The sequence below is a fragment of the Phoca vitulina genome, unplaced genomic scaffold (genome assembly GCF_004348235.1).
Source record: "Phoca vitulina isolate PV1807 unplaced genomic scaffold, GSC_HSeal_1.0 scaffold45, whole genome shotgun sequence".
Classification (NCBI taxonomy): domain Eukaryota; kingdom Metazoa; phylum Chordata; class Mammalia; order Carnivora; family Phocidae; genus Phoca; species Phoca vitulina.
Window position 1 is genome coordinate 1,930,799 of NW_022589748.1, and position 27,350 is coordinate 1,958,148.

The 27,350-nt window shown below is 57.6% G+C and overlaps 2 protein-coding genes across 4 annotated transcripts; one reads left to right on the plus strand and one right to left on the minus strand.

Moving 5' to 3' along the window:
- Window positions 1-7,090: 7,090 nt before the first annotated feature.
- On the plus strand, window positions 7,091-18,716 carry ORAI2 (ORAI calcium release-activated calcium modulator 2). 3 transcript variants are annotated; one of them, XM_032430997.1, is made up of 3 exons: window positions 7,091-7,237; window positions 10,473-10,760; window positions 15,657-18,716. In XM_032430997.1, exons 2-3 carry the CDS (start codon window positions 10,536-10,538, stop codon window positions 16,194-16,196), a joined length of 765 nt encoding a protein of 254 aa, XP_032286888.1. In that variant the 5' UTR covers window positions 7,091-7,237; window positions 10,473-10,535; the 3' UTR covers window positions 16,197-18,716. The 3 variants fall into 3 exon arrangements, with proteins under 3 accessions (XP_032286888.1, XP_032286889.1, XP_032286890.1); XM_032430998.1 differs by having other exon boundaries at window positions 10,523-10,760; XM_032430999.1 differs by lacking the exon at window positions 7,091-7,237 and adding an exon at window positions 13,437-13,545 and having other exon boundaries at window positions 10,675-10,760.
- A 99-nt stretch (window positions 18,717-18,815) lies between these two features.
- On the minus strand, window positions 18,816-27,345 carry ALKBH4 (alkB homolog 4, lysine demethylase). The gene is made up of 3 exons (XM_032430996.1): window positions 27,189-27,345; window positions 24,753-24,950; window positions 18,816-22,247 (listed from the first exon to the last, which is right to left on the minus strand). Exons 1-3 carry the CDS (start codon window positions 27,309-27,311, stop codon window positions 21,660-21,662), a joined length of 909 nt encoding a protein of 302 aa, XP_032286887.1. The 5' UTR covers window positions 27,312-27,345; the 3' UTR covers window positions 18,816-21,659.
- Between the last annotated feature and the right edge of the window lie 5 nt (window positions 27,346-27,350).

Here is a 27,350-nt window from a genome sequence, read left to right on the forward strand (position 1 = left end):
AGATAACAGGATGCCAGGCTGGAGGTTTATGTTCTACACGTTTACTAGGTTTTCAGAAGAGGATGTTTAGGTAGGAAATGTCTAGCAATTTCTGGCAATTTTTAAGGGGCTGTCAATACCTTAGGTTGAATGATGGTCTTCAGGGTATTGTTGTTTGAGAAAAGGGAACAGTTAGGTGTCATCATTGAGAAGGGAGTGGGAGATACAGAGACCCCTCCTCCCCCCCCAAAAAAAGCCATGATGGGGAGAAAATCATTCAGTAATGCCCTCGTTAATTGGCTTGTGGGTGGGGAAAATCAGGACTTGATCCACAAAGGTGTGCATAACTTGGTTGTCTCAGGAAGCCTCACATTATAAGAATTCTGATTTACTTCATTCAGTTACTCGCTCCCCACACTTCTGTTGAGCACTTCATGAGACAGCCCTGTGCCAGCCAAAGTTACTTGTATTAGAATACTCTGTCCTTCGATTAGATGTCCCTTATAGGTTTACCAAACGAGATTTATAAACACAGAGAGGTCTGGAAACTTGCCCAGGTCACCCAGCAAGTAAGTGGTAGAGCTGGGATTTGAACCCCAGCAGTGTGACTCCCAGAATCCACCATTCCCTGCACCATAGTGCCGTGCTGCTCCGGGGAGAAGCTGTGTGTGACCCAGACCCGCTGGGAGGGAGGCCTGGTGCAGCTCTCTCGGTGCCAGAGCCGTAGGCTGAAGGCTGCTCCTTCAATAAGCTCCTGGTGCGTGTGCATGCGTGCACATATAATAAGGTATATAATAGTTTTAAATATAGTTGCCCCTTATTGTTCACAAGTCCTGTGTTCGTGAATCCACCTGTTCACTAACACTTCTAACCCCAAGATGAGTACTCATGGTGCTTTTGTGGTCATTTGCAGACATGCACAGACTGGTATAAAATTCAAGTTGCCTAATGCGGTGTTTCCAGCTGAGTTCAAACAAGGCAGTGCTCTGCCTTCCTGTCCAGCTCAAACGTGTCCATTTAATGGCAGTTTTTTTGCATTTTTTGCTTTTCCTTGATGATTTTGCCATTTTTTAAATGGCCCTGAAGCATAGTACTCGAAGTACTGTCTAGTGTCCTAAACACAAGAAAGCCGGATGTGCCTTAGATAAGCTTTGTTCAGGCATGAGTTACAGTGCCCTTGGCTGCAATTTCGTCTTTAATGAATCAATACATATTAATGCAAGTGTTATTTATTTATTTATTTTTTAATTTTTATTTCTTAAGGTTTTATTTTAAGTGATCTCTACACCCAGCATGGGGCTTGAACTCATAACCCCTAGATCAAGGGTCACACGCTCAGGGCGCCTGGATGGCTCAGACAGTCGGTTAAGCTTCTGACTCTGGATTTCAGCTGAGGTCATGATCTCAGGGTTGTGGGATTGAGCCCCTGGTGCAGAGCCTGCTTGAGATTCTCCCTCTCCCTCTGCCGCCCCTCCCAGTAAAATAGAATAAACTTTAAAAAAAAAAAAAAAAAAAGTCACATGCTTCCCCAACTGCGCCAGCCAGGTGGTTGATGTGACGGGTAGGGGGGGAACAGAAACACCCCTGTTTCCCCAAGCAGCAGTGGTTCACTATTCACTAATCAACACTCAGCGTCCACAGTGACTTTAGGGAACATAACTACTATGAATAATGAGCACCAGTGCGTGTTCGGAGAGTGAGGGAACGTGCATGAGCAAGCCTGGCCTTCTGGAGAGTGGCGTTTCCTAAAGCAAGGATTGTGCCTCCCTGCTGTCTTCCCTGTGCGAACAGTACTTTATCTCACCTGGGGGATCAGGAGCTGAACTCCGCAGTCCCACTTTGAATGTAGGACCAGAGAAGTCACATGGGAGGGAACCAGCACTCCCCACCTATCCTTTATGTCTTCCCTACTGTGTTCATCTCCCACCATCTAAAAGGTGCATTTCTAAAAGGTGTCCTTTCTTGGCCCTCCCCCACAGTGGGTAACCGTCTCCCAGAGCAGAGGGAAAGCAGAGGTTCAGGCCGAGTCCTCATGCCCCACCACCATCCCCCAGCCCGGCTTGCCCTCCAGGTACAGTGCCTGGTGCACGCCCCGCCCCCCCCAACCACAAGCAGTTCCATGAGCAACAGCAGCAAAGCCCCGGCTCCAGGCTCTCCTGCAGACCACCACCCCATTTATCTCCTCCCTTCTCAGCCCAGCTTCCGGAGAGTTCTCTGTTTGCTTCCACCTCTCCCAAGTTTTCATCCCCATCATGCCACTGAAAGCCTTCAGTGTTGCCACATCCAGCCCCCGGGGGCATCTGTCATTTAGAAGCCAAAACCCCTAGCACCCCGACAGTACTGCCTCCTGCCTTTCTTTCCGCCTTTCCCTGGCTTGCTTCTCTGCTCAAATCCTAAATGTTAGGGTGACCCAGTGCACTGCCTTTTATGGTCAACACTCAGGCCCCAGGAGATCTTAATCTGACCTGTGGCTTTAAATACCACCCTGACTGCTGTCTTCGGAGTTTGTGGCTTCATCTTCCCTTTGGAGCCTCTGCCTCAGCCTGGGTCGGTGCCCCACTCCCCTCACTCCTGCTCTGCCCCTTCCTGTGCCGTCAGGCCTCGGCTTTCCACCCACCCTGTTCTGTTGCCTTGTCTTCCTAGCATCCATCCCTTGTTTACTGGTCAGCAGCCCCCTGCCACACCAGCAGCCCTCACATCCCGCACTCAATTCTGAGCGCCGCCAGAGAGCGAGGAACTGCCTGTCCTGTTCTTTGCTCTACCTCTAGTGCCAGTACAGGGCCTGGGACATCACAGGTGCTCAGTGATGTCCCGTGAGGTGACTGAGCAAATCTCAGTGCCTGAAAGCGAGCAGGGAAGTTGTTCATACCTGAAAAACGGCCTCTGTGGCAGGAAGAGCCTGAGCAGATGCACACAGTTGTGTGTGCTGGAGACGCGGATGTGATGCCCCAGGCAACAGTAGAGCCCACTTCAGACATCCAGACTGCCCGGCCCGGCCTGGAGGCCGACTCCTCGCAGCTCAGGCATTTCAGACAACCCCCCCACCCCACCCCGCCCCGCCCCGCCCCGCCCCTGCAGCTTCTGCCGCAGGCGCCCCCTCCCATACCTTCAGAAACACTGGTTTGGAACCTGTCGAGGACTGTTACTACTTCAAGTTTCCTTTCTTTTTTTCCGACATGTATCTTTTGGAAAAAGCCAGTTATTCAGTTGAGTTAGATGAGTAACGTTTTGTTGACTTTCGGAAATAGGAATATAACTCAGTCCGTCTCCAGGCTGCCTGGAAGGAGAGTGGGGAGAGCACTGTTCCCTTCGGCAGTGTTTCCGGAAACAGGTGCGCGTTCTCCTCCCCTGTGGAAGCTCGTTTATGTCTACTGTTCGGCACATACTTGACTCAAGTGAGCTACAGTTGCCATATTTTAATATATTTCTATAAAGAGAACATCGTGGGGCAGGTCCTGAGGCAGTTTTCAGTTTTCTTACTCCACAGAATATAGCAAATGTTTGTTGAACAGGACCAAAAGCTTAATCTGAAGGATTCCTAAGTGTACTTGGCTCAGCAGTGGGGATGATGGTGAGCGAGATGTAGGCCTTGGCTTGAAGGATCTCCAGATCTGATAGACACAGACGAGAAAGGTCAGTGCAGTGGCGCGTACCACAGGGTGGCATGTGACCCAGGCCTCCGGGATGCGGGCAGGACTGAACTGAGCTCCTAGGTAGCTCACAGCAGTTTTAAGAAAGCAAGCCGAGTAGAGATTAGTAGTAGATGCCCTGTCATGGCCTGAGTCACTAGGTTAAGGGGACTGGAGTTGATCTCAGGCCACAGGGAAAACTGAAGGATTGGAGGGGGCTGGAGAGACAGGAATTTTTCCACTTCACAGTGTGGCGAGTAGATGGGAAGGGGACAGGTGGAAGGCTTTTGCAGGAATGCAGAGCAGAGGTGATGAGGGCCTGAATTAGTGTGAGACCAGTGGGACCAGGGAGAAACGGGAGAGTTCCCAGGACTGGATGGGGACGGGAGGAATCAGGAATGACAGCAGATCTGTAATGTCACCAGCTGGGTGGCTGGTGGAACTCCTTGAGACAGGTGACCCAGGAGGTAGGGCAGGCAGGTGAGGAAAGAGGAGGTATTCAGCTGTAAGCGTGGCGGGGGTGGGGGTGAGGGGGGGCCTTGGGTCACGCCCTGCCAGGCTGGGGGTGATCTGGGCTGGAGGTGACCATTTGGAGTCAACAGGCTCCTCGAAACAAGGGGAGTGGGTGGGACCTGTCGGGAGGGAAGTGGGGAAACACCCACATCCTAGGGGACAGCAGAGGGGGAGCCTGCACAGGTTAAAAAGGTGAGAACGGGGCGCCTGGGTGGCTCAGTCGTTAAGCGTCTGCCTTCAGCCCGGGTCATGGTCCCAGGGTCCTGGGATCAAGCCCCGCATCGGGCTCCTTGCTCAGCGGGAAGCCTGCTTCTCCCTCCCGCACTTCCCCTGCTTGTGTTCCCTCTCTCACTGTGTCTCTGTCAAATAAATAAAAAAATCTTAAAAAAAAAAAAGAGGTGAGGGCACCAGAAGAAGGAGAGAGTTGTTTCTAGAAGGGAGGAAGGCACAGCTGAAATCTGTCCTGGAGTTCACGTCACAGTGGCAGTGGGCTGCAGAGGGCCGGGAAGGAAGTGGTGATGACAGCTCTCTTGAGAAGTGTGGCGAGAAGTGGGGGAAGGTGGTGGCAGGAGAGGTCAGAAGGGGTCAGGCTGAGTGGGAAGGGAGGGGGGCAGGGAGCTGGTATCAGCACAGGCTAGGAAGCAAGGTGGTACAGGCTGAGAACTGGGTGAGAAAGGGTCAGGAAGTGGGAGGTATGAACTTAAGATCTAAAGGGTAGTGACAAGGCCTAACCATGGGAGTCAATGGCCAAGGGGACAGAACTGTCAAGGGACGGGGCGCCTGGGTGGCTCAGTCGTTAAGCGCCTGCCTTCGGCTCAGGTCATGATCCCAGGGTCCTGGGATCGAGCCCCGCATCGGGCTCTCTGCTCAGCTGGAAGCCTGCTTCTCCCTCTCCCACTCCCCCTGCTTCTGTTCCCTCTCTCGCTGTGTCTCTCTCTGTCAAATAAATAAATAAATAATCTTTAAAAAAAAAAAAAAACTGTCAAGGGACTGGATACATTGCCCAGAGCAGCTGAGCGGCCATCCGGATGAGAAGACCCAGGGAAGAGGAAAGCAGGGGCCACGGTCCTCATGGAATGAGGGTGTGCATTGATGGGGAAGACCAGAACGTGATCAGCTCCTGGGATGTGCCTCAGAGACTTGGTCTTTTTCAAGCTGAGACCCGAGGAGAAGGAGCAACTTGCCGTGGCCAAACTACTCGGGAAATCACAGCCCAGACTCTCCCCTGGGTGTGCCAGCTGCATGGCTGGCACCCATGGGCCTTGCCCTGACCCTCCTCCTCTGGGTAGCGGTGCACCTGAGGGGCCTTCCAACTATTAGTATTCTAACTGTTCCTCTCTGTTCAGCATGGTGCTGGCACCTTCCTTAATCTAGGGGCTGGGGAGAAAGCCATTTTCTGTGTTTGGTTAGGAAACTGGCTCGGAAAAGCACTGGTGGTGATGACTTAGGTTTTGCTTCTGTCTGGGAATGCTGGGTTAGGTGTGCTAGGGGGTGGGAGCGCCATCACTGGTACCGGAAGCTTTCTAAAGGATGTGCAGTCAGACTCCAAGGGTGAAAATTTAAGCAAGTGACTCTGTTGTGGAAAGAATGGTCATCTATGATGCAATGACTCTAGTTTACAAAGCGTTTCTTCTTCCTGTTTTCCAGATCATTTTACAAAGAGCTGTTGGTTTTTGAGGGTTCCGCCCCCTGAAATTCAAATGATCCCCTTTCCTATAGCCATCTGTAATGTGTGTGCATGTGTGTTGGGCGGAGGGTCAGTAATCAGACCCTGGGATTTTCCTAGGCTGTGGTCTGTTTTTAAGTGTCTTCCTGAATTTAAAAGGTGTCATTCTGGCTCTCAGCATTGGCCTCTAAAATACGTCTTGAGAGAGAAATGGATTTGGCCTGACATCCGTTCACTTCTCTTCTTACAGTTGTCAGAAAACTTGGACTGGTTGACATGAGTGGAATTTTTCTTTCATTTGGATAAATGTGTCACTGTTGGAAAGTGTTGTGACAGATGGAAAAATCCTATGTAGGGCACGCAGGAAGGACTGTGAGGGGCCGTTTGGCACAGGGGCTTGATATGAACCCATCTCGCCTCTTGGTTAATTATTCGTATGCACTTCCTGAAAAGAATGTTCTGTTTGAATAGCTTAGTAGAACAGCTCAGCGGACGCCCATCAGGGGCCAGGCGAGCTGCACCCGGGTTAGAACCCCGTCTGTCTGGCTGGGCCTGGGGGCGGGTGGGGGGGGGGGGGGGGGGCGGCTACAGTCCGGGCGACCACCTGACCAGTTCCTGCGTGCTGTGCGCAGCGCCACGGTCCACCCTGGCAAACGGGTGTGGCTGCCGGAACCCTTCCCAAACGGTGCCCCTTTCCCCACTCTAGCCACCTCACCCCGCCGGCCCTGTCGGCTGACAATGGGATACCTGTTCCCTCTCCCCACCCCTCCACACGGCCCATGGCCAAGCCTGGGCATCCTTTGGGGCTCACCCTGGGGACTCCGTGCTCTCTTCGGGTAGTCAGACCCACACACGGGTCGAGCAGGGCTCACCCTGCCCTGGACCTGTTGTCCAGACCCAGGGACCAGAGAAAGTGCAGCCGCATCGTTCGCCAGCGCTGCTGAGGGAGAAGGAAGGGGGTGGTGAGAGCGAGGGATGCCCAGGCTTCCGGCCCCCTTCGCCGCCGAGCCGACCCGTGTTCACTGTAGCCCACGGCGCGCCCGGGGAACGGGAGAGATGCGCACCTTTTGCCGGTTTCCGCTCCCCGGCTTCCGGCCCGGGTGGTCCTGACTAGTGGGTCCACGCCGCGGGGGTCCCCCAGGAGGGGTAGCGAGTCCCCCCCCCTTTCCCTCCGCTCCCGGCCTGCCAAGTCACGTGGCCCGTGGCGCCCCCATGGGCCAACCACGTGACGGCGGCGCGCCGTTGCCTCGGCAGCGGCTGCGGTAGCCCGCGGGGGCGGGGCAGCCGGCGGGGGCGGGGCTGGGGGGGTTACCCTGCAGGACGCACGGAAGGAGGGAGGGGGCCGTGCTCAGCGCCCCGGCCGGGCCACGGGGCCACAGGGCAACACGGCCACGCCGCCTGCCGCAAGCCCTAGCCGGAGCGGAGCCGGGCGGGCAGGCAGAACAGCTCGGTGAGTGCTCGCCGTGGGGGGTTGGCGGGGTGTGTGTGGGGGTACCCCGCCCTGCTGGGGGACCAACCGGAATTGCACCGGGAGACTCGGCGGGGGGAGGGGATGGGCTTTCTCCTGGGCAGGCTTGGGATGGGGTGGCTTCGGGGTTGGAGGGTGGCCAGGTGGCCCCAACCCCATGAGATCCTCGGGCGGGGTGCGGCGCTGAGAAGGCTCGGAGGGAGGTCGGGGACGGGGGCCGAATGCGGGTCCTGCGGCTCCTGAGGCTTCCCTAGGGGAAGGGACAGAGATGCAGGTGGACGACTCTGGGAAAGCCCTATGGGGGCTGCGCCCCCCCCCCCCCCCCCCCCCCCGCGGGTGTGACAGAGACCGAGTCAGAAACAGACTCGCCATTGCTCATGCCCCAGATGTTTAAAGGAAGTTAAGACAGGCAAACCCCAGACCCACCCCCTGGGTCAGACAGGCCTGCCAAGGAGAATAGCTCATCTTTAGAGAGTCATCGTTATTCTACAAGAGCTTTTTTTCTCTGATTAACCCTTATATATTTTTTTAAAAAAAACAACAAAAATCGCCTGCAAAGTTTAGCCAGGAGAGTACCTTTTGGAGCCTCTGCCACCTGACAAATGTCTGGTTCCATCTTGCCCCACCCCACCCCCTGCCCCATCCGGGAGTGTGAGGACCAGACTCTGCCTCTCCCCCTGGGGTAGAGGGAGGAAGCCTGGCACAAGGTAGGACATTGGGGCTGGGATGGTTAGGATGGATATGAATCCAGTCCAGGCTGCTCCCTGAGCAGGAAGTGGCCTATCTCCAGGACCCACAGGCCTGCCTCAAGACCTGGCTCCAAGCAGATGCACACCCCGCCCTTCCTTCCACTCCCTGCCACCCTGAGGACATGTGCAGGGCTGAGGCTGCCTGGGCCCTACCCAGAGGCCACTGTCCGCCCTCACTGCCCACAAAGCCCTCCATCTCCACTTTCCAACTCGAGCCCAGCCCATGCCCATGGATGGCCCCTGGGCTTCCCCCTTCTTCAGACCACACATGCCTGTACCCCTTTGGAGGCCCCCAGGCCCTCCTGCCCCTCCCGGTCAGCCAGCCATTTCAGTGGGCACCCAGACCAGACCGACCCCAAGCTGCTCCCCTTACTAGTTCCTTCAGAGTGCCTGCAGCCTGGCGCCTCCGGTCCTACTGCCTGGGCTGCCTCCGGTTCCACACACCCCCCGTATCCAGCCTTCCCCCCACATTTCCCTGACCCCTTCTGCAGCCAGCCTTCCTGCCGAGTCCTCTTGCCTCTCAGAACCCTCCCATGCGGGCAGCATCTCATCCATGAGGGAGGGCCCCTCTGCCAGTGCTGCCTTCACTACTCACGTTCTTGCTCCCCAGTAGGGACCTGCTCCCCAAGGCCGATGCAGCCTAGCCCCTCCTCTGCTCCCTTGGCCCTCACACCCCCTCCACTAAAGCAGCAGTTAGCTCCCTGGGTGAGAATCACCCCCTAATGCTGCTTCCCCACTGGGTAGAAGGAACTCACAGGATCCTCACCACTTCCATCTTTGATGCCTAAGTATCAAATGCAGCCTGACCTTAGAGCCCAGTAAGCATCCATTGGATGGAGTTTAGAGGATGGATACTCTGAGGGGGCAAAGGTTGTTGTGCCTTTCACCCATCCACACGGCCGTATGCTGTCCTCCTCATACCTGTCGGCTCACTTCTGTGACGCATGGGAGAAGAAAAGAGGAAAAGTGCATTTTCAAATGATGCCATTCTCAATTATTTGGAGCTAACTGATGGATTAGTTAGCGGTGTTTCTCTGGATTCTCCCTGCGGGAAGGGACGTTCCGGTGATGGAAGTGCTCGAAAGCAGCGCCGCTGGCTGCAGACGTGGGCGAGGGGCAGAGTGACCATGGCTCTCACATCGACGTTCCTAGAAATGACCTAGTAATTGGTATCCCCTGGCAGAAATAGAAGTGCTCAGAACTGTTCCCCAGGGTCCTGTTGGCCAGTAAAAGCTACACTTCTGCAGCCTGGCAGAGAACAGGGAGGAAGGCACCCCAAAAGAGAGAGCTCCTCCCCACCTCCAGGACCTTCCCACAGAACCCTTTTAGAGATTGACGTGGATAGATCCAATTTGGCAAGTTCCCACAGCCACTGACCCTGGTAAACAGCCCCCACCCCCACCCCCCCAGCCATGCTCCCTGGGACCTAGGAACACTGATCTGTTCTTAATAGCCTTAAGTAGGCTTTTGGTGGGGCCTATGTGGGCCTGAACGTACAAGTTAATATCTGATGCCAAGGGAGCTGTGAGGTGCCTGTGCCCTTGAAGTCTGCCCTACAGATTAATTAGAGCCGAGCCCGGCGTGCTGCTGCATGGGCCGGCCCCTTGGGCTGCATGAGACCGCCAATCCCCTATTTGGATTAGTGGAGATTTGGGTTTAAATTCACAAATCTTGACAGATTGGCCCTTCTGATCTTCATGCCGTGTTATTGTCAAACCAGATACCTACCTGGGAGGACTGCAGACACCTCTGGCCTCCATTGCTCTGTGGAAGGTGCTCGTGTCGGTGGATTCAGTTTTTCCTTTTGCTCACGGTTTCCATCAGAGCCTGGATGTGGCTTTCCTTTAGTTCCAGAAACCAAGTATTTCTGGAGGTGAACTGCGCCGATTAAAATTCAAGTTGGATTTGAGAAATGAGCCCCAGCTTGGAAATGTGTTTTTCGTGGTTGGCGCCTGGGCATTGAAAAGCGGTTTTGAGTCTTCGGTTCCGTTATTTTGTTTCCGAGCCCTGTAAGGGTAAGGGTAAGGATGTCCCCATTGGAAGATGCACAGGGTCAGAAAGTTCAGATGTCATGTTCAGGATCACACTCTGGGAGCAAACCCAGGCTTAGTGACTAGGTCCTAGGATCTTTATACATGCTGTAGCTCCCTACTCCTTGAAGATGGAAACAAATTGGAGGATTTCTTAGGGCTTTTGGCTAACCTTAGAGTTCCATTCACCCACAAGCCACAGTTGCTTGGAGCCTTTCTGAATTAGGGATGGAAGGCTGGATCATTAGCTTTGTGGAGGCACAATGGATGCTGGCGGGGGTGGGGGCGGGGGGGTTCCTGGAAATGCACTCCTGACCCTCCTCCCCAACAGAGGGTCCCCACAATCCTGTGTAGGGATCGGTGCCCCACACTCAGCACTACACCTGGTGACAACAGGTCCCAGAGAAGGTTCACTTGCCTGGCTTCTGGCTTTTCCAGGTCTCGGGAACCCTCTGGGATGCCTGAGAGTGTCTCTCTCCTGCCCCCAGCCTGGCTCCCACCATGAGTGCCGAGCTCAACGTGCCTGTGGACCCCTCCACTCCTGCCTGCTCTGAACCGGGCCACAAGGGCATGGATTACCGAGACTGGGTCCGCCGCAGCTACCTGGAGCTGGTCACCTCCAACCACCACTCCGTGCAGGCCCTGTCCTGGAGGAAACTCTACCTGAGCAGAGCCAAGCTGAAGGCCTCCAGCCGGACCTCTGCCCTCCTCTCGGGCTTCGCCATGGTGAGTGCAGACACGTGGCGGGGCCCTCGGCCTGCAAAGCAGGCTTCTGCTGTCGAGATCCTGTGACGCTTCAGGGAGCAAAGCGCTCCCTCTGGGCCCTACTGGTGGTCAGGACAGACCCTTAGGAAGTCTCCCCATGTCTCAGCTCCTCTGAGGGGCCTGCTCCGTCAACTGGAGGGGTTGTCTGGGGGATGCAGAGGCCCCAGAGGCCACAGAAAGTCCCCTTCTTTTTTTTTTTTTTTAAGATTTTATTTATTTATTTATTTGAGAGAGAGAGAATGAGCAGGGGGGAGAGGCAGAGGGAGAAGCAGACTCCCCGCTGAGCAAGGAGCCCGATGTGGGACTCGATCCCAGGACCCTGGGACCATGACCCGAGCCAAGGGCAGACACCTAACGACTGAGCCACCCAGGTGTCCCAGAAAGCCCCCTTCTGACATTCCCACAAAGCAGTTACTTGGCAGGGAAGTCAAGAGCAATTGAAACAGCTTCAGTGTACAGGGGGGAAAGTACCATGTCTGCCTCATCCCGAGCACCACCCAAGAGTGGAAATCTGAAGGATTTGAGCGGGACTGGGATTGATGGGGCTTTGCTCAGGTTAACCCAGCTTGGGACGCAGATTGCCCCCCCCCCCCCAGATGTGGCCTCTTGGTGACATAGCAGAGCCTCTAGCCTGACTCCTGGCTGCCAGGCAGGCTGCAGCTTTCCTCTGAGTCCTTCCCCAGGACAAGAGTTGGTCTTGGGCGGAACCACGTGCCCTGAGAAGGGCCGTGTCACCTGTTGACTCCAAGGCCCCTGACCCACATCCCTTCACCCAGAGGGTGAAGATGCTAGGATTCAGAGTGACCACCCCTCTTTCTCTGTTGTATGCTCAGAGGTCCTCTTGAGTGGAAATAATTTTTTTTTTTTTTAAGATTTTATTTATTTGAGAGAGAGACAGCACAAGCAGAGGGAGAGGGAGAAGCAGGCTCCCCACTGAGCAGGGAGCCCGACGTAGGGCTTAATCCCAGGACCCCAGGATCATGACCTGAGCCTAAGGCAGACGCCCAACCGACTGAGCCACCCAGGCGCCCCAATTTTTTCCTTTAATGTAAAAAACAATTGTTATTTTTCCAAAGCCCAGAGCCTCTGTTGTCACATCGGCAGTACAGAAAATAAGTTGTCAGAGTGAGCCACTGTGGCCAGTCCCGTGGCAGGGGCTTGCTCGCTCATTGGTACAGGCCACCCTTGGAAAACCGAGAGCCTGCGTAGTCTGGGTGTGACAGAGGTCACCAAGCTTAGAGGCAGTAAGTTTGGGTTTGGATCTGTAGTTTAAAGCAAAGGCTTTAGTTCAGTGTTGCGTGGTATTGATTTACTTATTTTTAACATAACTTCAAAAGGGTACAATCATATGGGGCACAACTTGGGCTTATAGTGATTTTCTTCTTGTGGTTTCCGTCACACACAAAAGACAGAATGCTTTCTCGAGCTTAATTTGAAGGGTATGTGTGAGAAGTATAAACGTCACTATGAAAATGAGAGCTTGTTTTCTCTCCACCACGGAATTATAGGATTGCATTAGGTTTGTCTGGCCTGCTCTTATTATTATTTTTGTGACTCTGGAAAAACCGTGAGGAGTATCGCGTGACCTGGTGCAGTATGCCGGTTTCCTTTGTGTGGGGGGCCCGGGTCTCAGAAGTCAGTTCCTGTCTGCAGTGTCTGTTTAGACCCTGGCCTTCCAAACACTAGGATCTGCAGACTTAGAGAAGCTTCACTCTTTCCGCAGCCCACAAAAGGGCTCACCCACATTGAAGCCTCCAAAACTACTCATTTAAAATTGGAAAACGGGCGCTGTTCATCAGGTTATAAAACAAAGAGTGGTTTCTGGAGGACTAGTGTGAGATCGAGTGGCAGCCTGCAGGGGCATGAAGTGGTCTTAGATGAAAATAGTGACCACAGAGAGACAGGCATGGGAGGGCCCGGATGTGCCCCACAGGGTGCCGTCCGTCCCTAGCTTGGCGATGGCGGTCACCCTTGCCAGTAAGAATTCCTTTCTTCAGCATTTACGGAGTGTCTCCTCTACCTGCACGTGCTCCCTTACGCAGTCTGGGATGCATTTCAGCAGCTGTACAGTGCCCTCGCTTTGCCTTCTAGGAGGTTCCTCTCGGGGAGGCTGCTACAGCCTAATACGCACCAGAGATTCCACCGTAAGGGGGGGCGGGGGGGGACTGTAAAGCAGTAGAAAGAGCGTGGCGCAGAGAGCAGGGGTAGGGAGAGCAGCAGCGTGCCCACTTGACCAGAGTAACACGCTGCTGGTAGACCAGGTCATGATTCATCAGACGGTGGCTCAGCGCGGGAGAAGGCAGACGCACGCAGACACCGTGGCCGACTGAGGGGCAGGGATAAGCGCAAAGGAAGACAGACAGTTTGCTAGGTGGAGTCTCTCCCTTCATGTTATGTATCCCCTAATTAGAATTGCAAAGCTGTTCTTTTGTCCAACAACAAGCATTTACGCCCAGCCTGGAGCCTGTTTCTTTATGTTTATCCTTCTGCAAACACACAGAACCAGTGATCCGAGGCCCCCTCATAAAACCTTTGCATAAACACATTGAAAAATGGCCTTTTGGCCCTTTCTCTCCTGGAGGCTGAACAAAACTTTCTTACTGTAGGCCTTTTACTTATCTTTGTTTCTCACCTCAGCGCCCTCTGTGGTTTACAACCTCCTTTTGTTGAACCATGTCCTTTGTGGTAACAAGAGCCTGCCCAGGCCACGGGAGCACTGAGAAAAGACCATCCTTCAACTCGTATGGTATGGCGACTGTATGGAGCAGTGATCACTGCCGAGTTTCTGTTCAGCTGTGGTCCACCAGGACTGCCGTATCTTCTTTTTACCTACCGAATGTTCCATCTCTGCTGAGAGGATGAGTCTCTCACTCTAGGAGGCGGTAGTTGCTACAAGTTGTGAAATCTTTCTTGTAAAATTTTAAAAACGGGATGGCTTAGATCTAGGAAGCAAACACAGTGGGTAGATAGTGGATAGTGGGTAGAATAGCCTTCCTCTGGCTTCTTTCTGCCTTCCCTCCCCTTTCCTTGACTGGTCTGGTTTCTTACCTCTGGGTACCTGGGAGAAGGTGGTGAGCCCCGGAGTCCTTGCCGGGCCTGGACTAAACCGTCCCCTGGGGGAAGGGATGGGAGCCGGGCCACAGGCGGGAGCCATTTGAGCCATTCTGCGGACTGGGTTCCGCCCTGGGGAAAGTAAGGCAGGAGAACGTTTCCTAGTCTGTAGTTTGAATGCTACCTTTAGCCTTGTGCTGAGCAGGTCCTGCCTTGCTGGCCGTAGACCTTCGCTACCACAGAGATAGGCTGGGGCTTCTGGGTCCCACTGTGGATCCATCCATTGATCTATCGATATTTATTTATTTATTTTAAGATTTTATTTATTTATTTGACAGAGAGAGACACAGTGAGAGAGGGAGCACAAGCAGGGGGAGTGGGAGAGGGAGAAGCAGGCTCCCCGCCGAGCAGGGAGCCCGATGTGGGGCTCGATCCCAAGACCCTGGTATCATGACCCGAGCCGAAGGCAGACGCTTAATGACTGAGCCACCCAGGCGCCCCTTATTTATTTATTTTTGAAGATTTATTTATTTATTTGTGAGAGAACACACGCGCTCACATGCGTTGGGGGGAAGAGCGGAGGGAGAGGGAGAATCTCAAGCAGACTCCCCTGAGTGTGGAGCCTGGATGCGCGGCTCGATCTCAGGACCCTGAGATCACCACCTGAGCCGAAACCAAGAGTCGGATGCTTAACCGACTGTGCCACCCAGGCGCCCCTTTTTCTTTTATTTAAAACTAGTTTGGGGGGCGCCTGGCTGGCTCAGTCAGTAGAGCATGTGACTCTTGATCTCGGGGGCGTGAGTTAAAAAATTTTTTCAGTTAAAAAATAATAAAAACAGTTTTTGTCGAGGTTAGTACATGCTCGCAGCTTACAAAGGAAGGAGCGCCTGGAGGCTGGGAAGCAGCCCTGGCCCCGCCCAGCCGCAGCGCCTGCAGGCCCCTCCTTTCTGAGTAACTTTCTCCAGAGTACTGTTTCTAGATTTATCCATTTCAGGCCTTCCCTATTGGCCTTGTCTCCGTGTGACTGTGGGTGATGACTCAGCTCCCTGCGCAGCCCAGCCCCCCCCCAGCCCCCCCTCACCTCTGCCCTCATTCCTGTCACCGTTCCATGCGGGCTTCTCCCTGGGGCGTCTCGGCTGGACTCCTCTGCCAGATGCACCCTGCGGTCTGCGTGAGGCTGTCCAGGTGGGCGGCTCTGAGTCTGGGGGCCACCAGGAGCCCCCGGTTACTACTTTTCTCTTGTTACCCTTTGAAAGGTTAGTTTTTTATTTTTTTAAAGTATTTTGTAGATTTTGTTTATTTATTTGACAGCAAGAGAGCACAAGCAGGGGGAGCAGCAGGAGAGGGAGAAGCAGGCCCCCCGCTGAGCCGGGAGCCCGATGTGGGGCTCGATCCCAGCACCTTGGGATCATGACCTGAGCCGAAGGCAGCTGCTTAACGAACTGAGCCACCCAGGCACCCCATTTTTTAAATTTTTTTGAAAAACAGCAGTTGTTTGGTGGCTAAGCCAAGCCCACAGGTTCCCGGGAAGTGTGGCCTCTGTCCTGGCTCAAAGCCTGGCACCCCAGGAACCCCCTGTGTTGGCTCCGGGAAGGCCGCCCGGGTGGGGGTGGGGGTGGGGATGAGGCCCTCCATTCCCCTCCCTGTGCTTGAATCCTTCGAGATCCTTCCTCAGTGAGATGTTCCTTAGCTGCTCAGAAAACAGGAGAGGCTGAAGTGTGGGAATGGCGAGGCGGGCGCCCCCTGCCCTTCGCGGGCCCAGGCCGGGGGGCGCCCCGACCCAGCCCCGCGCGCTCTGCCCCGCAGGTGGCCATGGTGGAGGTGCAGCTCGAGACGCAGTACCAGTACCCCCGGCCGCTGCTCATCGCCTTCAGCGCCTGCACCACGGTGCTGGTGGCCGTGCACCTCTTCGCCCTGCTCATCAGCACGTGCATCCTGCCCAACGTGGAGGCCGTGAGCAACATCCACAACCTCAACTCCATCAGCGAGTCGCCGCACGAGCGCATGCACCCCTACATCGAGCTGGCCTGGGGCTTCTCCACCGTGCTGGGCATCCTGCTCTTCCTGGCCGAGGTGGTGCTGCTCTGCTGGATCAAGTTCCTGCCCGTGGATGCGCGCCACCAGCCTGGCCCCCCGCCCGGCCCCGGCGGCCACACGGGCTGGCAGGCCGCCCTCGTGTCCACCATCATCATGGTGCCTGTGGGCCTCATCTTCGTGGTCTTCACCATCCACTTCTACCGCTCCCTGGTGCGCCACAAAACCGAGCGGCACAACCGCGAGATCGAGGAGCTGCACAAGCTCAAGGTGCAGCTGGACGGGCACGAGCGCAGCCTGCAGGTGGTGTGAGGGCGCGGCGCCCCGGGGCACAGCACGGAGGTGGGCTGCCGGCGAGGCCGCCCTGACACTGCCGTGTGGTCCGAGACCAAAGTCTTACCCCCTGTCTTCACGCTGGAAAACCTGGCTGGGTGGTCCTCCCGCAGAAACTGGAAATCTGTAGTAAAAAGAGAGACTCTGTTGCTCAAAGAGCTGAGACCAAAAAAAAAGCCTGAGTCCTGGGGCCTGGGGATTTCCTGCGGCAGGAGAGGGGGCTCCGAGCAGCCCCCAGGCATCCCGGGCAATCTCAGCGACGGGGAGCCGGCGGCCGGCGGGGGAGGGCTGAGGGTTTCAGAGGAGGGATGGCCCCGTGACACCTGAAGTGGGTCTCAACGTGCCCCCCTCTGTGACTAGATGGGGTGCAGGCCCACAGCTTGGCCTGGTGCTTCCCTCCCCTGCCCTGGGGGGATTAGGTGGCCGGGCTGACGGGGGAGAGGCAGGAGCCGGGGTCCCAGGTCTGCTCAGCAGGCGTGGTGGGTGCTCAGCCAGGCATCGGACTGGTCTGGCCCTGGGGAAGACTTCCAAGGATGGAGGTCTGGCAGGGCTAGGGAGGCACGTCTATGGGCGTCCCGTGTGGGATGGAGGGGGCGAGGGTGTACTCTGGGGCACACTGGGCTCAAGTTCTCTATTCCTAGCCAGCCTGGAGCCCTGGTCACGACGCAGCAAAGCCACCAGGTTGGGGAAAGGGCCTACAGTCCAGAGGCCTCAATCTTTGGGCTACAAAATGGCCTCTGAGCCCACACCGGCTGCCCCTCCAGGCTATGGCTGCCAAAGGTACTTGCCCAGAAAGCAGAGCGTGCTTCTTGTCTCCCTGCTGCCTGTGACCCCAGGAGGCGGGAGGGCGCGGCCTGGAGGACTTTCTGTCCAGACAAGGCCCGTTGGCCTGACCTGGCCAAATGCAAGTCCTGTGGAGTAGCAGCTGCAGGGAGGGCGAGACCCCCAATCCTCTCGGCCACACGCAGGGGCCCAGCTCACACATTTCCACAGCCACGCACATACATCCTACGGCTCAGCTTAGGGGCAAGCATGCCGCATCCGGAGCTGCTTTTAAAACCCATGTTGACCACATCGGCCAGCGGCAGCCTCGAGAGGGAGCCTTTCTCGTTTCTGTCCTCGGACGTCCTGCTCTGATGGCATCCCTGTGGCCAGCTTACTCTCTCTCTGGGGTCTGGGGTGCCTCTGCCAAGAAATCCTGGCTGGCCTAGCTGTGGCTGCTGGGGATGTGACGCACTGTTGAGGACAGAAACCTTAACACGTAACCACAATGCCGCGGGGCTGTCTGGGAGGCGCACCGGGAGTCGCCGTTGTAAGTCGGGACATTATGGGAGCCTGGACATCGGGTTCCGTGGAGCCAGACGAGAGCCTTCCATGGGGCGCGGTCCTGGCTTTCTGCAGAGCTGTCATTGCTTGCTTGCTCTCCAGTGCGTGTCTCTCCTCTCCTGGAGCTTTGTCGAGAAGGCTTGTCTGGCTTCGTATGTATTTGCTTTGTGTCAGCGTCACTGAAAGACGGCCTCTCCGTGTCCTGGCGGGGGCGGGACGGGCTGGCTCTTCCCCACAGCTGGGAGCAGACAGCAGGCCCTTCCTCGAGCCTGAGGCTTCGGAGAGGGCTGTGCTGGCCTCACTTCCCCGGGCCATCTGGTGCCCCTGCCCCAAGTGCGCCAGACGTGCCGAGCCCCCCGGACTGGAAAGCGCCCCCCAGTGCTGGCGGGGGGCCAGTTGTTAATGTCCGCTCCGCCTCGGACTGGCCGCTGGGTGACTCGTGACAGCGCCACGTGGGTAGCAAAGACACCACATCCCGTGTTCTTAAGGCTGATTGAAGAATTCTTGGTCTCTTTCATCTAGAGTCTTCTCCCAGCTCCCAGAGGCATGGGACAAGCGGAATTTCTGTGGAACAGAGAGGACCATGGGTCTGGGGATGGGTGGCCGGGTGGGGAGTCTCAGGGCAGCCCCAGGGCTTTGGGGGAGAAGGAGGAGTGGCTGCTATTTGGAGCTGCAGACACAACTCAGCAGGGCAGGTGGGGGAGGGGGAGGACAGCTGCCGAGCTGGAAAGGCAGTTTCTGGAGGTTTAACCTGGCTGTGAAGTGTTCCGGGCGCCGCGGCCGCTCTGGGTGAGCCTCCGTGCCCACCACCCGGAGCCAGCGAGGGCTCGCCCTAGTTTCCTCTAAGCGGGGCCTTCCCGGTGCTCACGACCCGAGTGTCCGCAGATACGCCGAGGCGCTTTCCAAAGTGGAGCACGGTCTCCATTTAGTACCTGGCCAGAAGTTGCAAAACTCAAGTGATTCTATTTTAGAAACTGTGAGGGCAGAGTGTATTCTGGTGTCTTCTAGGAAAGTCTGGTGAGGCATGAGTCTGAGTGCACCAGGGCTGTCGCGCGCTGATTAACTCGTTGTGCATGACACCGGAGATCACAGATGGTGAACGCAACCCCTGTCCTGTGTGTGGGTTTTTCAAACAGTTGCCCGGGATTGAACTGAATAAACAAGTAAATCCGTGATGTGCCCTCTCTGCTCTTGGCGGAGCGCAGTGGCCGGAGGTGACGGTGGCCGGAGGTGACGGGCGGGAGCCCCTGGCGCTTCCCCGGTGTTTGCTGCCTCCCGGAGGGCAGACCACTTCTCCTGAAGTCCCTTCTGCCTCTTCTGAATTGCTGGTCACGGGCCTCGTGTCTTAACAGGCTTCCCAGGCGAGGGGGTGACTCTTCTGGAATGGGCAGGCAGGGTGCTTGGACCCAGACGTGCTGGGAGGCTCCCTCCAGGTGGGGCCCCAAGAGAACTGGGCGTCTTTGCCTGCTGCCTCCCTTCCCTTCCCCAGCGGGGCTCCCCCTTTCCAGAAACACAGCAAAGGATAGCCCCGCAGGGGGCTGAGCGCCAACAGAGCCCACCCGACCAGGGCTAGCTTGAAGGTCCCCATCCATACCCTCCAGGTGAGGAGCCACTGAAGCTCTGGTCCTTCGGTGGCGCCTTCTCCATCCCAGGTACCTGTGGCTCTGGTGTTAGGACAGGGAATCCCTCCCACATCCTAGTGACACTCACGAGAAGCTCCCAGACGTTATGTTTTGTAACTGTTACTCACTGAGGCCCGTCTAGGAAAGGACTGTCTGCCTTCTATTATTTTTAACTTGCAGGCACTTCAACTTAGAGGCTCCTAGGAGTCAGGTGTGCAAACATGGACAAGTTCTGCCAATCCAGCGGGGGCCCACCTGCCTCTGCAGCCGGGGAGGAGGACTTCCCAGGCCCCCGGGTCTAAAGGAGGGCTGAGTTCTGCACAAAGCTCGGGTCCAGCAAGCCCACTGCACAGACCACTCCCCAGTGAGTGCAGCCAACTCACAGAAGGCTCAGTCTTGACTCACATGCCCCCAGAAGGTGGAGAGGTAGGGTCCACAGAAGCCTGGGTGGGGGCCATAGGGTGAGGGGCACAGGACTGAGCCGAGATTCCTTGCTAGGCCCATTTAGAACCTGCTGACCCCTCTTTCCACCCCTGATGTCTGCGCCCCCCCCCCCATAGTTACTGGGGACACAGTATAGACAGGTTCCACATGCATCTCAACAGGAATAACCCAGAGGATGCTTCTCAGACTGAGCTCCACATCCTCCTGCCCGTTGGGACCAGCCTGGGCCTCCCTGCCTCCAGGTCCAAACAAATAAATGGGCCTGAGTTTCCTTAACATCTCTCAAAGCAGGACAGGCTATCGGCTGCGCTCTCCCTGACTGACTGGAAGAGGATGGTGCAGGAAGCCAGCCTCAGAGTGGAGGCTTCCGTGTTAGTACGTTCCCGTAAGGCCCATCGCTCCTTGTAGTCGGAGGCCGCCGGAGCATCGGGACAGAACGGTCCGCACGGCATACGTCTGGTGTTGACGTGGAGCGTGCGAACGCAGTAACAGCACCTCAAATACAGGGTTGAGCAGCCATCGTACCCCTCAGCCGGTGGCTGAGCCCCCCAGCCTGGCCCTCTCCCAGCCCCATCCCCGGTGGTGACACGAGCAGTGGATGCAGAGGTGGGCACACTGAACCTGACTCTTCATGTTGTAGCTGCAAGGACAAACCCAACTTAGGGTCACCAACTTGGCCGTGAGGATGATGCAGCATATCCCGAGGTGTGCTCTGGGAACCGTATGGACCATGGCATGGAGCGTGTCCCGAGGGGCCCTCTGCGGGGCTGTAGGAAGGGCCCACTGTCAAATGTCTGGCAAGCACTGGGTGATTCTGGGGGCAAAGGGCTTCTTTGCTGAGTGGCTCTCCCAAGACCACAGGTCTGGGGGTGCAGCATTTCCCACATGGACATGTCGGCAGAGCATCCTGCGGGCCCTACACACGGGGTGCTCTGAGGCCCAGCCTGTCAGGGCAGAGGCTCCCACAGGCCCCTGGGAAGCAGACCACCAGGCTTGCGAGCCCACTGAGCTGTTCACATGCAACAGGATGGCTGGAGCTCCAGCCAGGCTTACATCCGAACGCCCAGGGAGGGACTGAGAGCAGGGTCCGCGAGGGTCACAACTGTGGAAGGAAGCCGTCCTCCACCCTCCTGCTCCAAGTGAGCTGACTCAGGGAGCCACCCGCTGTGCAGCTGGGCTCAGTTCAGCCACTAGAAACCCAGCGGCCCCTCCGTGGGTCTCCAGAGTGATGCCACTTCAGAGACAGTGCGTGGTGGTCAGTGACTGCCCCCCTCCCAACCTGACAGCTCACAGAAGGTTCTAAAATGACTGAAGACCAGTGCGGACCATGAACGTTTCTGGGCTCTGATGGAGCCCTGGTGCCAAGGCTTGGCTCTGAGCATGTGGCTGGTGAGCATATTTGGTCTTAGGCGTAGAAGAGGGCTGGCCGCCATCCAGGTGAGCACCCCATACAGCACGTGTCAGCAGTCCCCCTACTTGCTCACAGCATGGGGCAGGGAGGGAGGTGGGACCAGACTCTCCGGAGATTCCCCCGTCCTCACTGCCCCCCGCAGCCCCCGGGGGTCGAGCCTGACCCAGGCAGAGCCTGACGCAGAGACGGTCACCAGCTCTGAAGGCTGAAAGAACAACTTCCAATCTTCTGTCATTCTGCTCTCCAACTCGCCTCCCAAATGAAAGGACTGGAGAATGGGGTTATCAGGGAACTTCATTAAGAGAAAGGGATAGAGAAGAAAACGGTTTTAGGTGGTACCAACATGTTTAAGCTCAGATGATCCCACTGCCCTCCAGCTGTGATAAGCCAGCCACACGGGTGGCCACGGGGCAGGTCAGACAGGACCGACCTGAGGCACGTTCCCATCACAACCGGCCCCCAAGCGGGGCCCACACCGTCGTCGTGTCAGGATGCCAAGCGGTCTTCTCTTAAAAGCTAACAAGCTGGGGAGAAAGCCCCCTGTGCCGGGCTTCCCGGCCCCAAGTGCTGGCACCAGTCAAGCCTGGAGCCGGCTCCCTGGCCAGGCCCGGCACGAGCGCCTGTCCCCGGGGAGGTGGCTCACATAGGTCTCCCTTGAAAGGAGAGAGAGATCTGCAGGAGTTCCTGCCCCAGTTCTTGCTGCCTCCCGCCGGGACAGAACTCGGCCGACAGCTCCCTGAAGGTGGCGCAGATGCGGCGAGCCTCGATGTGTCTGCGGTGGACGGCATGCTTCCACTGGTGCCGCGCGGCTCCCGTGAGCACGAGCAGCGAGCGGCGGGGCAGGGGGACGGCCACCTCCACCTCCTGGCACAGGACGGACCTGCTGGGGGCCATCACCCCTTCCACCAAGGCCTCCGGGAAGCCGGAAGGGGCCAGACAGAGCAGCAGGCTGCCGGGCGCCTCCCGGGACATGGACAGCACAGTCGGGGACAGGAGGTTGAGGCTCACCAGCCGCTCCCCCCACAGCCAGGCGTCGTCCAGGTGGGGGTCGATGGCCGAGCCCCGCTCAGGGCAGTAGTCCAGGTTACACTGCTCCACGGGCCGGAAGTCCTCCAGGATGGGGTACAGCCCCATTCTCCGCACCACCTCCCGGCTGAAGCTGGGGAGGCCTCTGAAGCCGGCGGTCTTGAGCTTCTGTTTCCGAAAGTTGACTTTGGGGCCGTAGTCCTGAAGGGTGAGGACAAAGGGGAAGTGGAGAAGGGTCTGAGTTGATAGGAATGGCCATCACAGGCCAGGTGTGAAGAATCTGATCGCAGCGACCAAGACAAGCAAAAACGCCTGACTCTGGATCAGGATCTGGCTCTCCAGCAGGAGGAGGCCGGCCCCAACGACAAACAGCAAATGCTCAGGTGCTGGGAAACGCCGAGGGAAGAAATAAAGCAGGGAAGGGGGTATGATGTGCCGGGGAGGGGGGGATGTCTTCGCTCGTGTGCCCCTGAACGCAGAGAGAGAGGGAGACAAAGGGTCAGGATGCGGGAAGGAGGAGCCAGGAGGGAGGGAGGGCCAGCCCAAGGCAGCCTCCTCACTTGGTCAGCGCTGGGGATCCCTGGGGTTCAGAACCGCGACGCAGTTCCGCTCCCGGCTACATGCCCAGGACTGGAAACACGGCCACGCAGACACGTGCCCACGGGTGTTCACAGCAGCACCGGGGCATGACAGCCGAAAAGCAGGAACAGGCCAGTGTCCGCGATGGGACAGATGGATGAAGCGGGGGTGGCAGGTCCGTGCACCGGAGTACCAGCCGGCCGCGAACGCCACGCGGCACTGAGAACGCTGTCGGGGGAACGAGCCCACACGAAGGGCCACGTGTTCTATAATCCCATTTACGGGAAATGTCCGGAACAGGCAAATCCAGAGATGGAAGGGGGATTAGTGGTTGCCAGGGGACGGGAGAATGGGGAGCGACTGCTCCTGGGGACAGGTCCCCTTTGGGGTGATGGGTCTGTTCTAGAAGCAGGCAGTGGAGAGGGTCGCACATTCTGAATATAGCAAAACCGTACATGTTAAATGAGCGAATTTTACGGTATGTGGATTCTATCTAAAAAAACAATCGTTACAGAGGAGACTCCCAGAATAGCCCTCAGACTTGTGGCCCAAGGGGTGAGCATTTATCCAGCCACTCCTGCCCCCTCGGCCCCCACCCCACCCCCCCAGTGGAGGGTGGCACTATCTGGTGCAAACGTCTTTCTCCTTCCAGCTTCGGCAGGTCTCAGCGTAGCTGCACCCCACCCCCCACCAGCCCCGGCAGCGGCAGGCGAGGGAGGAGGCTGGGGGCGCAGCGCACAGAGGGAAGTGGGACCTGCAGTGTCTCGGGAGCATCGAGGGCTCACAGGGCCACCGAAGAGCAGCAGAGGAAGCGAAGGTTGGGACGGGAGGCCTAGCAGAGCAGCGAGTCCATCTGAGGAGGGGTCCTCTCCAGGGCCAACCGACAGAACAGGGGTGGGGGCCACAGGAAGCTCCAGAAGGAATCCCAGCGGCAGAACCGGGGGCTGGGACCTGGGTGGGGGCAGTGGGGGTGCAGGGTGCTGTGTTCTCAGATTCCGGGCGTGTTTTGAAGGAAGAAGGCGGGCAGGGGTGACCAGTGAGAGAGAGAGAAGTCTGGAGAGCTGCATGCTTTCCGGCCCAGCAGACGGAAGATGGAATTTGCCGAGACGGGGACACCGCAGGGGTGCCGGGGTGGGCCAAGACTCAGCGAGGGTCTCACAGATCTGGGAAGCCGGCTGGAGCCATGAACATGGGAGTCGCAAACGCACGCACAGTGTCAGAGCCGGGACTCATGGAGACCAGCAAGGGAGCGTGTGGACACGGAGAGGCCCGAGGGCTGCGCCTGACAGCTGGCCGCTGGGTGGGGGCGCGGACGCCAGGATGGACGCGGCCAGTGCGTGAGTGCGCGAAGCGGGAGCGGGAGGAGAGGCACTGGAGACAGAACGAACGACTCTTCGGAGGAGCCGGCCGCAGAGGTGAGAGAGGGGGCTTACGGACAGTCTGGGGGGAAAGCTCCAGTTGAGGTAAAACTGACATCGAGGACAGAGGGGGGTGGGGGGGGCTTGGAGAGAAGGGCACGGCTTTCTCGGAGAAGCGTGAGGAGCCCGTGAGGAGCCGGACTGACCGGGGCTGGGGTTTAGCGGAAGGAGCAGGCAGGGAGGGGCGCCAGAGAAGTGCTGTAATGACCAGCGAAGCACTGAAGTCACGGGGGGGGGGAGGGAAGGACAGAAGGCGGCCGATGGCGGATAGTGCTGCAGGGAAGGGGATGCAATCCCCGACAAAGGGGAGGTCCAGGACTTGGGGGCCCGAGTGTCTCAAAACTGATGGGGAGAGGACTTCGGTGGGAAGGCGACTGGCAGCCTTCTAGAAACCCTCGGAGCTGAGCATCAGTCTGTCGTACGGCCCCGCCTCACCGCGTCTGGTGTCTGGTGGGGAAGTGGCGCAGGCCCAGGGCACAGGCAGGCCTCCACCACACACCACACACCACTCCCCTGGCTGCCCAAGTCCCAGGGTCAGGGGAGCTCGCCCCCCTAACGGCCCTGGGGGGCTGTGGCTGCCGAGAGAGGCGCTGGGAGGGACGTGAGCAAAGGGGCGCGGGGCAAGGAGTCTGGAGGGGCCCGGCAGGGTGACTCCTCTCTGACCAGCCAGCCCGGCCCTCCCCTCCTCCCAGCTGCGGGCCGGGCCTACCTGCTTCCTCCGTCCAGACTGGGAGAGCTTCCAAGGCTCCCGGTCCATCAGCTGCACCATCTCGGCTTCCTCCTCCCGGGTCACAAAATCCTCTATCAGCGTCACACCAGGGAAGGGGAAGGCCCAGCCTTCAAAGTCAGACTCCTCGGCCCCCACGGCCCAGCCAGTGTCAGAGTAGTAAATGAAACGGTGCGTTTTCTGCGGAAGAAAGATGGGGGACCTGGGGCCACTGATGCCCTGCCTCACGCCACGTGTGTGCCTTCTAGGGGCCGGCTTGCCCGGCTTGCCCGCCCCCGAAGCCACTCTGGAAAGCAGCTGGAGTCCAGAGGGAGGCAGAACCCCTCCCTGCCTGGGGCTGCCTCCTGGGAAGGGCCCTGTGCCCGGTCCTTTCTCACTTTCCTCATCTTAAGTGGGAAGAACGTCCACGTACCTACTCTCTGTTGTCTGTTTTAAAGATGAGGGGACCCGGGCCGTGCAAAGTTAAGGAACTAGCCTGAGGCTGCACAGCCGGGGGCTGCCTGCGCGTCCTCACTCTGCTAATGTCTCTGTGGGGTGTCTTCTGGCCTCCCCAGCCGCGGGGGGCGGGACTAAGGGAGAGGACCCCAGGGCTGTTCAGAGGGCGAGCGTGCTAGGCAGCCAGAGGGGAGTCTCTGAAGTGGGGGTGACTCTGGGCCCTGCCCTCCTCTGGCTGCAGAGGCACTGCCTGAATTTCCCTTCCAAAGAGGAGAGAACTTGCCAGTCATCCTCGAGAAGTGCCCAGCTGACAACCTCCTGCTGCCTCGGGTCTCGGGCAGAGGCCGTCCTGGTCCCAGGCAGCCCCCAGCCAATGACTCAGCGCAGGCCTGGCCTTTTCTACCCGACACGGGACGCCTCTATCCGTCAGTCCGCTCCGGAGCTCCCAGCTGGGTTGGCCCTGACTTTGTCCCAGCTGCATGGCAGTCTAAGGTCCGCCCTGTCCACTTAATTCTGCTTCCTCCCCGCCTTTACATTCCAGGGCCACTGCTGCCCAGCCCGTCTGTGAACCATCGTGTCCTCTGTCTTCTGGCACCTCCCACGGAACACATTAAAATCAGGGAGTCATCCTGTACCTTCTGCTCATCCCATAGCCAGCAAGTCAGGCAGGTGCTAGGCCCACACCCACGGGCACAGCAGAGTTCAGACTTCTGGCACTTCTCAGGTTTTACTTGCGGCAAAAACATATAGGGCGTAAAATTCGCCATCATCACTATCTTTAAGTGAACAGGTCAACGTCAAATACGGTCACGTTGTCCTGCACCCGTCCCCACCTTTCTAAAACTCTGGACTCTAAACAACAACTCTTCGTTCTTTTCCCCAAGCCCCAGGAACCCACCATTCTACTTTCTGACTCTATGAATTTGATTCCTCTCCGGGCCTCGTGGAATCGGAATCCCGCGACATTTATCCTCTTGTGACTGACATTTCACTCAGCATAATGACCTCAGGATCCATTCATGTCACAGCAGGTGTCAAAACGCCCTTCCTTTTTAAGGCACATAACATTCCATCGGACACAGTAGGCCACGTTTGTTTACCCGCTCGTCCACTGCGGGACACCTAAATTGCTTCCCCATCATAGCTACTATGGAACGTGGGCGTACAAATATCTCTTCAAGGGCCTGCTTTCCATTCTTCTGGGTGTATACCCAGAACTGCTAGATCACACAGGAATTCTACTTTTAGTTTGCTCAGAAATCACCAGATCGTTTCCCACTTTTACCAGGGATGCTGTGAGAGTTTCTGCACTGGCTTCCCAGACTCCATACCTTCCCATCTGCCTCTCCCCCTCCCGGGATCTTTCTAAAATTCACCCGTAACTTCCTTTAAAACCCTGAGCGGCTCTCCGTGGCCCTCAGGACAAGTCCAGCCTACCCAGCCACCGCACACAGTGCCCTCTGTGGGCAGCGCCGGCGGCCCCTGAAGCGTCACGCTCCTCCCAAGCGCACGCACTTGCCCCAGGCCTGCACCCAAGCAGTCCTCCAGCGGAAACGCCCTTGCCCCCCCTCAAAGGCTCTGAGTCCTTTTTCCTTAATTAATTGGAATTAATTTCCTCCTTGACCACTTCTGCTCAACGGTGCCTGGGCACTTTGCCCTGCCCGGTTTTCGGCATTCTCTTCTCTTTCCGGGTCGTCTCCCCACTCCGTGAAGCTCGCAGCCCCAGACGCGGGGTGGGGGGTGGGGGGGCCCCCTACGTGGAGGCTTGCTGTCGCACTCTCCCCAAGGCTCAAAGGGGAGTTGTGGTCGGATGGCATCCACTCCAAGCCCACCCCTCAAAGCGCTCATCTCATCCTGCAACGCCCCCAGAGCGAGGGCCCCTGACACGGGTTGATCCGCGGCCCGTCTTCGTAGCCAGTCTGGGCCTCAGTTTCCCCATATGAAGAAGGGAGCTGTGGCACGGCCCCTCCCCCCAGCCCTCACCTGCGGGGGGTGCTGCCAGGGCGGGTCACCTCCGCGCTGCCGCTCGCAGATCAGACAGGTCCGGATGCCCTTGCAGCCGCATTCCCGGAGGACCTCGGGGGCCGCCACCGCCGCAGCCGCCATCGCCGCGTCCTGGCGACCAGGGCGCAGGCGCGGCGCCGC